The sequence below is a fragment of the Spermophilus citellus genome (genome assembly GCF_964194105.1).
Source record: "Spermophilus citellus genome assembly, chromosome: 2".
Lineage (NCBI taxonomy): Eukaryota > Metazoa > Chordata > Mammalia > Rodentia > Sciuridae > Spermophilus > Spermophilus citellus.
The window spans coordinates 224,855,548-224,868,019 of record NC_138183.1 but is presented as its reverse complement, the minus strand read 5'-3'; the positions used below and the strand labels follow the sequence as shown (position 1 = coordinate 224,868,019).

The following is a 12,472-nucleotide window of genomic DNA, read 5'->3' as shown; positions in this document are numbered from 1 at the left end:
AGGCAGTTCTTTTCTAAAATGCTTGGAGCCAGAAGTAAACGTGAAACCCCTCGGCTGCTGTGGCCTCAGGCTATGTGGACACTTCAGTCATCCTGTCTCTTTCCTCACTCTTTCCTTCCAGGAATTCTCTCCCCTGGTTGAGTGAGACTTGAGTCAGCCTGTGGTATGCCCCCTATTCCATGAGATGGACAAAGGCACCTGCCTGCTGCCCTGAAACCCCTGGAACAGCTGGAGTAACAAAGGCAGAGGATGGAGATTCTCAGCCTCAAACAACCGGTTAATCTTACCTGAAGGCTGAAAAATGCAGATGCACAATGTTTATAAAGCAGCTTTATTGAGTTTGCATATCTCATCCTTTACCCTTTTAGAGTACACGATACAGTGGGTTTTAATATACTCGTTAATATGTACGGTGTGATTGCTTTTCATCGCTGGGACAAAATACCTGGGAAAAACAACTTAGAGGAGGAAAGATTTATTTTGGCTCCCAGTTTCAGAGGTTTCATTCTATGGTTGACTGGCTCCAAGGCAGGAACACCATGGCAGAAGAGCAAAGCTACTCCCTTCATGATAGCCACGTAGTAGGGAAAGAGAGGCTAGGGACAAGATATACCCTTCCAGGACGTGGCCCTGTGACTTACTTCCTCCAACCAGGCCCCCCTGCCTGTAGTTTCTGTTTCTTTCTAATAATGCTATCAAATATTAATGCCTCCATAGATTAGTCCACTGATGAGGTCAGAACCCTCATCCAGTTACTTCCCCAGATCCACTTCTGAATATTGCTGCATTGGGGACTAAGCCATCAACACATAAGTCTTTAGGAGATACTTCTTATCCAAAACCATTAGTTTGGCCGCTCCCACAATTTTAGGACATTTTCAGCAGTCACTTTTTCATGTCCTCACCAAGTATAGATTTGCCTGTTCTGGACATTTCATATAAATGGAATCACGCAATGTCTTTTTTGTTGTTGTTGTTACTAGCTCATCTCATTTAGCATAGTGTTTTCAAAGTTCATCCATATTATAGCATGTATCAGTACTCCATTCCTTTTTATGGTCAAATAGTATTCCATTGTGTGAATATACTGTATTTTGTTTATCATTCATAAATGATTGACATTGGAGTTGATTCTGTGTTTTGATCTTACAAATGGTGTAGCTTCTAAACAATGTACACAAGTTTTGTTTTTTTGTTTTTATGTGTGGACATATGTTTTCCTTTCTTTTGGGAATATACCCAGGATTTCTGGGTCACATGGTAACTGTGTGTCTTAATTTTTTGAGGGATTGCCAGACATTTTCCGAAGCAGCTGCACCATTTTACAGAGATGTTTCATAAAAGAGATTTCATCATCATCTCCATGGTGCTTCCTGATGTAATTCTAACGTCCTGCCTGTGTGGATAAGAATCCTTTCTCTGCTTCGTTTGGAAATAAAATTAGTGCAGAACAGATTTCAGCACTGTACCTGAAGTAAAGAGTATTTTTAGAACAGAGCAGTCACTTCTTCCAAGTTGCTGTCTTCAAAGCCCCACATTCCTCGGGTCACACTAGTAGTCCCAAGTTACCTTGAGCACCAAGTAGAGGACTAGTCAGTCTGATACTGGAAGATTGTCCAGTGCCCAGCTGTAGCACAGGTTGGCCACAAAGAGTTAACCTGATCTAAAAGACAAATCTGTAGGTTAAGTGGAATAGAGCCACAGATGTGTAATCCCACTCCTGGGGATGTGATATCTCTTCTTGAAAGTGTCATCACTTTTTTGGTGCTATCTGGTAAAAACTGAGTCATGAGGTGTCGACAAAAATCCAGTACACTTCATGTGAACCTTGAAGCATTCTGCTCATTCCTGAGATATCCGCGGCTGTCAGCCGCCATTGAGATGGTAAACAACTTGCTGGGGATGAAGTCCTGCCACTGTGGCTTTTCCTGACTTGTCTGAGCGAGGCACAGACCCAGACGGTGTGCCTGCAAGAATCTGAGGGTGAGGGAGGACTGAGTGGTGGTGACAGGAAGATGAAGTGGCCTCAGCTTTCACAGAGGCTCTGTTTCCAGAGGCGCCCCATGGAGGGAGGCAAAAACCAATTGTGTTTGTCCCATGAGCTTAAAAAAAGATCACTCCCTCTTGGCTGGAGAAGAGCCTTTCCAAAAGGTGGCTGTGAACCTACCTGAGCGTTGGCCTCCCTTTTCTGTATTTGCAGCCATGGCACAGGGTATGAGAGCGAGAACCACACGACACCCATCCTCTGTGGTGCCCAGTACAGAATACACACCCATGGTGTCTTCAGAGGCATTCAGGTGAGTACTCAGGGATGTCCCCTGGACGCTGCCTTCACTGCACGGCCTCTTTTCCTATTCCACTGTCCTTCAGTTCCTTGCCGATTGACCATCTGGCCCTGGAAAGACTTAGCCATCAGGGACCCCCACCTCCTCCTCCTCCAGAGATGCTGTCTCCTGCCTGACTTAGACCAAGATGCTTCCTGCAGAGTCTTGCTCTTTCCTCCTTTCTGCAGAGTGAACTGTACGGCTCTTGTATTTGCTAGGCAAGCTCTATTCTGGGCTTGAATCAACAACCTGGACTCTTACGAGATTTGATCTGCATTGGAAAGTGCCCAAAGACGGACTGTCTTGCTGGATGTTGATAATAGCAATAATAACAGTACCACCTATGCTCGGACATTTTCTTTTTTTGGTACCAGGTATTGAACCCAGGGGCATTTAACCACTGAGCCACATCCCCAGCCCCTTTATATTTAATTTAGAGACAGGGTTTCACTAAGTTGCTTAGGGCCTTACTAAGTTGCTGAGGCTGGCCCTGGAACTTGTGATCCCCGGCCACAGCCTCCTGAGCTGTTGGGACTACAGGCATGCATCACTGCGCCCAGCTACTTGGACATTTTCTATGTGCTAAGATTTATACATGGACCTTAAAAAAATGGACTTTGTCTTTTAGAGAAGTTTTAGTTTTACATAAACATTGTCTAGAAAATACACAAAGTTCCCATATCTCCCTTCCCAGTATCCTCAGTTTCCCCTATTATTAACATCTTGTATTGGTACGATATATTTGTTATAATTGATGTGCCAATATTGACGGGTTCAGGCTAACTAAATCTATAGTTTACATTAGGGTTCACTTTTCATGTTGTATAGTTCTGTGGGTTTTAATAAATACACAATGCCACAAATCTATTTGGATAGCATCAGATCATGATATTCTTATGTGGTGTATCACCTTAAAAATGCTCTATCCTCCACCCGCTCATCACTCCCCTCCTCCATTCTTCCTTCCCAGCACCCACTGATCGTCTCTCAGAATGTCATACAGTTGGAATTGTACTCTATGTCGCACTTTCAGGCTGACTTCTTTGTATTCTTCCTGTGCATTTAAGGTTCCTCCATGTCTAAACATAGTCTTCCTCCCCTCATTTAGTCCTCAGCATACATCTGTGAGGTAGGTATGTTATTATTTCCATTTTACTGGATGGGAAAGCAAAGCCCAGGTAAGATGAGTGACTTGTTCAGAACCACATAGCTAACAAGCGGTGGAGCTGAGACCTATAATTCAGGCTTCTTTGACTCCAGAACCCTCTTTAATTTTGTGGTCCTGGGGATTGAACCTAAGGCCTTGTGCATGCCAGGCAAGCTCTATTCTGAGCTACATCCCCAACCCTTTTATACTTTTATTTTGAGGCATATTCTAACTAAGTTGCTCAGGCTGCCCTCAAACTTGGGGTCCTCCAGGCTCAGCCTCCTGAGTAGCTGGGATTACAGGTGTGTACCACCACCACGCCCAACAGGAACACCTGTTTTTAACTGCTACATAATACAGCTTGCTGGGGGGACAGGATTGTGAACAGTTTAGAGGAAGAAGTCTCCAAGGAGAGTCGTGAAAGTAAAGTGGAAAGGTAAAAGCTTTTTGGAGAATTCAGTGTTTGGTGGAAGACCACTTTCACAGAGCCTCTTTGGGGCCGTCATTAGCACACAATAACCAAGGGGTTGTATTAGTGTTTTCTAAGTGTGACTCAGTGGCCACAACAAGAGAAACAGCTGTCTTCCTTCCACCAGAATAGTCAGCACCCTAGGGATAAGTGTGTGTGGGCCAGGCCCCTGTGTGATATGTGGGGCAAGTAGCTCCGAGATGTTCTGATTATTTTCCAGAAGTGTCGTGGAAGTAGAACAGCGTGCTCCCTCATCCCAGGCCTTCCCATGGTGAGAAATAAATGCAAAGGTCACAGAAATACAGAGAACCAGTGGCGGTTTAGGAAGAGTCATCCAGTCTCTTTGGACAAAAACCATCAATCCTTTCCCCACCGGGACCCTGACTGACATTCACACTCATCTTTATGCCCTGTTACCATGTACACTGCATCTGGGATGAATGAGAGGAAATGAAAAGTGCTTCCTTTGCCTTCCTCCTCTTCAGACTCACTGTTATGGCCTGTAGCAAACTCCACCCTGGATAGGTGTCTTGTTCTTTCACTATCTACTCATTGTTTTCCTTGAGGACACCACACGGCTGGCTCAGCATTTAGTTTCATGACACCATTTACCGTGAGATGCTATGGCCTATCAACATGGCTCTCCTAAGTCCTTGTACACTTTAACTTCAAAAAAGATAGTGCCCTCTCAGTGCAAGGGGGTGTGAAGCAGGAACGAGAACTCAAGCTTGGGGAGAGTGGGAAACACAGGGCCAGGTGTTGATGAAGCTCTGAAGCAGTTCCAGGTCTTAGCGTGATGGTGGGTGTGCTCCGTGTCAGCCACTCTCACCCTTTGGCCTAGACTTGCACATCTGACGCTGAACAGGGGGAATCAGTGGCTCCTCAGGCACCTGCCCTGCTCCCGTTTATGACTCTGAGCCTGACAGTGGGGAAGGGGAGCCTCTTCCACCAGATAAAGGGGATGAGCAGATGCCTTGGAAGGACATGTAAAGAGCAGAGACAGCAGACATATCCAGTCATTTCTGGTGACAATATTAAAGGTCGTATTGGCCGTGCCATGGGCTTCTCTTGGGTTCAGTTCCCCTTCACAGATTGAACCCTCAAATCCAGGGGCTCTTTCTTTCTGGTCATTTATTTGCATGTGGACATTCTGGTCACTTTGGTGCTTATTCACTAGCTCACATTATTCTCTGATAAGAAACTTCAACATCCATTGCAGATTGGGCTCAAGGTCATGGCGTCTGAGTGGGAGGGAATAGATGAGATCTGGGTCTGGACTTTTGGACCTCACTGCCTCATGTGGAGGAGCTCAGAGACAGGATGGATTGGGAGCTCTTCTAGGCACCAGCATTTCTTCTCCAGAGGCTCTGTGTTAGGGAACCCGAATAGACTTCAAGTCCCAGTTCTGGTTGACCAGTAGTGATAACATTAGAGTACGACTCTGCAGAATGTCTGATCTATCATCCATTAGTGATGTCTGCCACGGGCATTGGGGTGTGGAGTGGAATGGTTTCAGATCTCACATACCTGCCATCCTTTCCTTGGGTATATTTCAGTGCTCACTTTTCCTTGGGACTGACATGAATGTTCATATGTGGCCTAAAACCTCTGTTCCTCTCACACTCTGCCTACAGGATGTGAGGCGTGTGCCTGGAGTAGCCCCGACTCTTGTCCGGTCAGCATCTGAGACCAGTGAGAAACGTCCCTTCATGTGTGCTTACCCGGGCTGCAATAAGAGATATTTTAAGCTGTCCCATTTACAGATGCATAGCCGGAAGCACACTGGTAAGTGTGTCCATGGTCCAGCCTTGGACACAGGTAGTTCAAGAGCTCCTGTTCTGGGCTCACACGTAGGTGACTTCTGGAATGGAAAGTAGGCATTGCTTAGAAAGGTCAGGCCAAGGCCATTTTCATCCTGATTGTCCATCCTTTATTAAGAAGTCAGTAAACTGTCTTCAGGAAGAACAGAATAGAGTGGTAGAAAGAGAATATCATGGAATTAAAGAGACTCACGCTTGAATGCTGGCTTCACCGAGTGGGAGCCCTTGAGCAAGTTACTTGCTGAACATCATTTGCTTCATGTGGAAAATGGAGATGATAATGCCCACCTTATGGAGTTGTTAAGCATAGACTAATATTTAAAGGCATTGTAGATTTAAAATACCTAGCATAGGACCCTATGTCTAGGGGTCTGAACGAATGCTAGTGATAGAATATTCTTACCATCTCTAAGGGGAGAGGAGCAAACCTGGGCATAGGATAATCTGATGACTCGAGTGATGGACAAGGTCATCATAAAACTTTGAAGGAATTGTCCAGAGAAGAACTGAATCGCTTGGGTTAGTAATAACCAACCAGCAAGGAAAGGAAAATGGCCTGTAGTTAAATTTTTGTCACTAGTCTTTTAAAAAATGGAGAAGTGATTTTTTTGATTATATGTTCTGGAAAACTGGAAACTGGACACACCCTTCTATCCTGGGTCAAGGAGTCTGTGTCTGGGACAGAGTTGGCCTTGTCTGGTTGTTGGCCACCTTGAACGTGAACAGGCATTTCACAGATTCACTCAGCCTTGTGGGAACAGAATGGGCATGTGTCTGGGTCTTCCTTACAGGGAGAATGTGAAGCCCAGGCTTTTCCGCAGAGAAGCTAGTGCTGGTCTTTCCAAGTGAAGGACAGCTTCATGCTGTGACTACTCTCATTATTTTGTTATTCCTGCTGATTGCGCTGTGGGGTAACTGAAAGTGAGTTGCCTTCAGATCCCTTTAGACCCTTGGGCTTTGCTAACTTATTGCATCTGGAGGATGTGATTCTGCCATAAACTTGAGCTTGCACTCAGTAGACCACAGGCTTTGTTGAGAGCATCTGTGGCATATTATGCTTTTTACATATTCCCCTCAATGGGATCATTTGAGAAGTATCCCCCAAGGTAATAAGAAAAATGATAAAGTCAGATTCTGCCTGGAAAAGTGCAAGCGACTGTATTGAAGGTGATATGGTTTGTAGAAACTTACTGGGAAAGAGGCACTGACAGCAAAGGGAGGTTTAGAGGGCTGTGGATGAAGGCAGTGAATGAGACAGCCAAGAGCCCCAGGCCCCCTGGAGCCTCCACGAAGCTCTTCCTTGCAGAAGACAAGGCAGTCAGGTCAGTGTTTAACAATCCTGCAGCCCCTGTCTTCAAAGAGTGCAGTGTTTGTTTATATATTTATAATAACAATACAGACTAGTATATAGAGAATTTTTATGTGCTGGTCTGCTTACACACATTATTTCATTTAATCCTCACACACAAAACCGTTGTCAAGAGGGTAGGACATAGTGGAAGCAGGACTTCAAAACTCCAACCTTTTAACCCCAAATCACAATCTCCTTCTCAAGAAGGGGTGGTGCACTTTGGAGCGAGGATATACACTAAAGAAAAGGAACTGAGAAAACATGGGATCACATTCTAACTCAGGTCCTGGAACAGCTCTGAAGTTGAGAGGGAAGGGATTTGAGCTAGGGGCACTGGAGAAGTTTTCTTGAGGAACAGGAAGGTCTTGGGTTAGCCGTTGAAGACTGATGAGGTCAGGCAGAGCACTTGAAGGGTGAGCAGAAGGTCGACTGCAGGGCAAGGAAATCAGATGAGAAGGGGCACCGTCTCCTCCAGGTTGTAGAGCTGCCACAGAAGTCACCGGGCTGGGTACAGATATAAACGAAGGAAAGCTCTCCAGAAGCAGATGGAAACGGCTCACCTCATTAGATGCACTGGGATAAATTCTGTGATGAGGGAGGGAAGGGGTTTGTATCTGACCATGAAGTGTCCAAGCAGGCATCACAGGGAAGTGAATGGCAGTTGTGAGGGACATAGGGTTGACTCTTGGATGGGCAAAAAAAATGTGAACGTAGGAATGAAGAGTGTCCAGTTGGGGTACAGATATCAGGAAGAGGGCAGAGGTCAAGAGCAGAAAAAGGCACTGGGGGCTGCCCACCAATGGAAAAGACTTACCAGACCCTGGGGTGGCTTGTTGTCCGGCTCAGAATGCCGGTGACTCAGAAGTCTGAGGAGGGGGAAGGCCACAGTTACCGAGTGCACTCAGCTCCTGGGGTTTGGCTGCACTTTCTCTGTGGAGGACGGGGTGGGGCAGGGGATTGTGTAACCCCACAACTGACTTTTCTCTTAGAACAGAATGATACAAATTTTCTAAGTGCTTTGGCTCCGTGGATTGGTTGATGCTTGACTCAAAAATGTGAAGTCAGTAGCAAAGAACACCAAATCTTCAGGCTATAAAACTTAAAACACTTATTTCTGGGGCTAGCCTCAAGGCACACCCATCCCAGAATTCTGCTCCACACTCAACCTAGGAGTTAAAACACCTTTGGTTTTTATTTAAGAATTCCCTGATGTTATTTTTTGAGCACAGCTTTTGTGCTAGGCACCGGCCTGAGCCCTTTATGTGGACGATCAAGTCCTTTGAAGGTGTCAGATTATTGGTACAATTTCCCAAGGAAGAACTGTGCTTCACCCAGAATTGTAAGCAGCAGAGCTGGTGAGGGACGGCCCTCGTTCACCCAGCCCAGTGTCTGCGAGTGTGCACAGCTGGGCCTTTGATCTCCTGTGGAAATTGGCATCGCTGCCCAGAAGAGCTCCCCGAAGTGCCTGAGGCATTTTGGGATCCCCTCAGTCCAAGAAGGTGAGGTTGCCTCTGATGAGATCGCACTTCCAATGTTGTTTTCAAATAGAATATGTGTCTTCCCCAAGGTGAGAAACCATACCAGTGTGACTTCAAGGACTGTGAGCGAAGGTTTTCTCGTTCAGATCAACTCAAAAGGCACCAAAGGAGACACACAGGTTTGTAGGTTCCCTTCTCGTTGCCAGCAGTCGTGTTCCCTTGGGTTAGGGCTGATTTTGTGATGCTCTTCCGTGTTGAATATGGATGAGAGGGTCAGCCATCTGTTTTGTTTTTTCCAAGAATCCACCCCCTCCCCCAAATCTGGAGACTTTCCTTTTCTTGAAGAAAAAGAAAGGAAAGAAAAGGAAACATCCCACGCCTTCTGCAGACCACAGCACAGTGAGGTCCCACAGCCATGGGCTGCTGGTAGAGAATACCAGTCAAGACCAAGGGTGGTGGAGAGCAGAATAGTGGGGCAGCAGGATTCACCTTTTCAGTTATGATCCAGCTGAGACCTTCTCTCTGATGAGAAGCTAGACCTTGTGGTCAAGGAATGATTGTTTCCAGGACAGAAGCAGGTCCTTGAGGGTTACAGTGCAGAACCAGGTGGATCCTACTGCTGGACCTGGGGGATTGGGGAAATGTGAGGGCCTGACAGACATTGCAAGTGTGGCTGGAAATACTGGGCTCCTCCAGCTGCCACCAAGCCAGCCTTGTGGGCCTCGCTGTGCCCCACATCGTTAGGGCCGAGGCTAGACCTTCTCTGTCCGTTTAGGTGTGAAACCATTCCAGTGTAAAACTTGTCAGCGAAAGTTCTCCCGATCCGACCACCTGAAGACCCACACCAGGACTCATACAGGTAAAACAAGTGCGTAAACTTTTCTTCACATTTATTTTTCATTATTTTTTTTTAAAAAAAACTATTGTTGATTGAGCTTGTTTGTGATAAGAGAGATTAGATTTAGAAACTCAATTGAGAGAAAGAACAGTGTGTAACTATCTTAATATGATAAATAATAATGTTTCTCAAAGAAGGAGAGAAGGGGAAATACAGAATAGGAGAGAGATGTGGCAGGAACATCCAGAGTGTCCAGAATAAAAATGAAGAGATAAACTAGGTCCCTACTGTTCCCGATTTGTCCAGTCACATTTTTTTTTTCACTTGGTTTGACACAATAATCAACCTTACAGAAAAAATAAAAATTTAGCAAGCCAAACACTTGTTCTCCCGAGAGTTCATATTTCAGGACCCTGCTTGGAGAACTGGTTCTAATGCCCCCAAAGCAGTCTTAGTTTCTGCTAGACTGACTTCAGTCCTCAGTCCTAGCGTACAGAGGGATTAGGGCTTTTACATCTCCACTGGCTGTTGAAGGATTTTTGCTTGTCCACAAGGCTGGTGTGATTCATAATGAAATTAGCACCACTGTATTGCATATTTTTTACCTTCGGAAGGAGGGCTTTTGGTTAGGTGATCTCATTTTATCTTCCTAATATCCACATAAAAAGAGTAGTGTAGGAGTGATTCATCCCGAGGAGGCAAAGGCTCTAGTGAGTAAAGGACTTGTCTGTAGTCACGAAGCTAGTAAGCAGCAAACTCAGCCAGACTGCTCCCAGCCCCCCTTAACCCACTGTCTTCTTGATGGAAGAGCATGAGTTCATGCAGCCTCCAAGGAGGACAGAAGTAAGAAGACAGCCAAAGCCAGCAAAGTTGTCTCCATTGAGGTTGGATTGATTGAGACTGGTGGGAGAAGGGGTCGGAATTTGTCCAGTAGGAGGCAGAGTTGAGAGCAGGAGCAGATCAGGAAGAGCAGAGGGACAGTGAGCGGGAGGTGAAGGAAAACAACCCCCCACCCCGGTAGTCCATAGGCTGCGCTGAAGACAGTCGAGGCACCGGTGTAACAGTGGGCATGATGGATGGTGCTTTGCTCCCGTCTTTTGACTTGGCTTCTCTGACTTAGTCCTGAGCTCACAAAGTGGTGGGAAAGAGTTGTCCCTTGTGCACCCACCCCCCATGTGTGTTCCAAGTGACCTGTGTCACCAGCAGACTGATATTATATTTGCTCATCCCCCATTCTGACCATGGGACACCACATCTCCTGGGACATTTCTCGGATCAGTAGTCAGAGAAAGCGAAGTGGGACCAGCAATATCCTGAGAAGATCTTCCAGGAGGTACAGGGTTGGCTCCTATGGCATTATTCTTAGGAAGGCCCGGGAGGTACAATACAGGAAAGAGTCTGGGCTTTGGAATTAGACAAGGCTAGATTTTAGCCCTGCCTGGGTTTGTTCTTGCTAGATGTCCAACCTCATCTATAGGATGGGGATAATGTTTCCCTCATGGGACTGTTGTAAGGAATATATAAGGTGTGCGCGTGCACACACACACACACACACACAATGTCCAGCACAGGACAAGTCTTGGCATCTGTCAAGCATTTAATAAAAATTAGTATTCGTCCCTAATGAGATTGAGGCTTGGGAGGAATGTCTTGAGGCTCTGTCGATAGAGTCGGCTTGTATTTTGACAGAACCATGCCTCAGTTAGAATCTTCTATATAACAGAGATGATGCTCTGAGTGACCCTGACCCTTCATGGTAAAAGAAGCAAATAGCATGCAACTGGTGTCAGTGATTTATTTTAAAATATCCATAGAGAGACATTAAAGCTGCAGACCCAGCTCCATCTCTGTATAGCAGTCAACAACATCCAGGGTGTGATGATCCCGAGGCCCTTGCAGCTGAGTTGAGCTCAGTTCCCTGCTCAGCCACAGGGAACCATTGACATAGTTCATACATCATTCGAACAGTAGACTGGAACAAATGCTTTCCCCCTTAATTAAATACGAATTTCCCAAATATTTCCATTAACCAGATTCATCCCTTCTTTCCTGTTTCCCTAGTCCCCTAGTCTGGATGGAAGAATATTTCATAATTTTTACATTATCTCGGACATTATTTAGCCCCCAGAGGTGCTGCGTTAAGCAAACCCATTGGTTAGCTTAGGGAAAGACCTGTGGGAGTCAGGGGCAGGTGGCTGTGATGAATGAACTTGGGCCTTTGATAATTGAACTTGTGCCAGTCTTGCGGAGGCAAGTGTCTCTGACCGGCAATTGTATCAACAGGTGAGAAGCCCTTCAGCTGTCGGTGGCCCAGTTGTCAGAAAAAGTTTGCCCGATCTGATGAATTAGTCCGCCATCACAACATGCACCAGAGAAACATGACCAAACTCCAGCTGGCGCTCTGAGGGGTCTAACATGGGCACAGTTCTGTGTCCCAGGCAGGACAGTGTGTGAACTACTTTCAAATCCAATTTTGAAATTCTTCACTCACCTAAGGATATGGCCGTTGATCATCTTCATCCAACTTCCAAGACAAGATACCTGTACCACTGGATCCTACCAGGTTTGCGGGAGGAGTTGGACTCTCCTCTGCCTAACTCACAGGCCTGGAGAAGCAGCTAATGATGTCTGGTTAGTTAAAAGCCCATCGCCATTTGATCTGGATTTTCCATTGTAAGAAGAGCCGTTGTTGATCACGTCCCTCCAACCCTCCCCTTCTCCTTTACGCTCATTTTCACTAGGAAGGGAGGGATGGTACCATTTCCCATCATGGAATATTTATAGGCCAGGGCATGCGTTTGTGTCTGCTAACGTAAACTTTGTCATGGGTTCCATTTACTAACAGCAGCAGCAAGAAATAAATCAGAGACATTGGGGGTGAGGCTCATCCAGCATCCTGGAGGTCAGGCGGGCTGCTAACCTGGAAGACAGGATGTAGTTCCACCAGGCGACTTTTAAAACACACGTGTTTCAAGCAACTGAAAAAAAAAAAAAAGAATCAGAACTAACCAGTACCTCTGTATAGACATCTAAAAGAATCTAACT

The 12,472-nt window shown here is 45.9% G+C and overlaps 1 protein-coding gene across 3 annotated transcripts in view; it reads left to right on the top strand.

Annotated features, from left to right (window-relative positions):
• The window catches only part of WT1 (WT1 transcription factor), a 45,021-nt gene extending 32,922 nt beyond the window's left edge, over positions 1 to 12,099 (top strand). For 2 of the 3 annotated variants that reach the window (XM_081281742.1, XM_081281741.1), the window contains 5 exons: positions 2,201 to 2,297; positions 5,575 to 5,725; positions 8,679 to 8,768; positions 9,365 to 9,457; positions 11,711 to 12,099. In XM_081281742.1, the coding sequence (XP_081137868.1) occupies positions 2,201 to 2,297; positions 5,575 to 5,725; positions 8,679 to 8,768; positions 9,365 to 9,457; positions 11,711 to 11,832 (553 nt within the window). In that variant the 3' untranslated portion in view covers positions 11,833 to 12,099. The remainder of the gene's footprint in view (positions 1 to 2,200; positions 2,298 to 5,574; positions 5,726 to 8,678; positions 8,769 to 9,364; positions 9,458 to 11,710) is intronic. The other variant, XM_081281743.1, reaches the window with a different exon arrangement.
• The last annotated feature ends 373 nt before the right edge of the window (positions 12,100 to 12,472 follow it).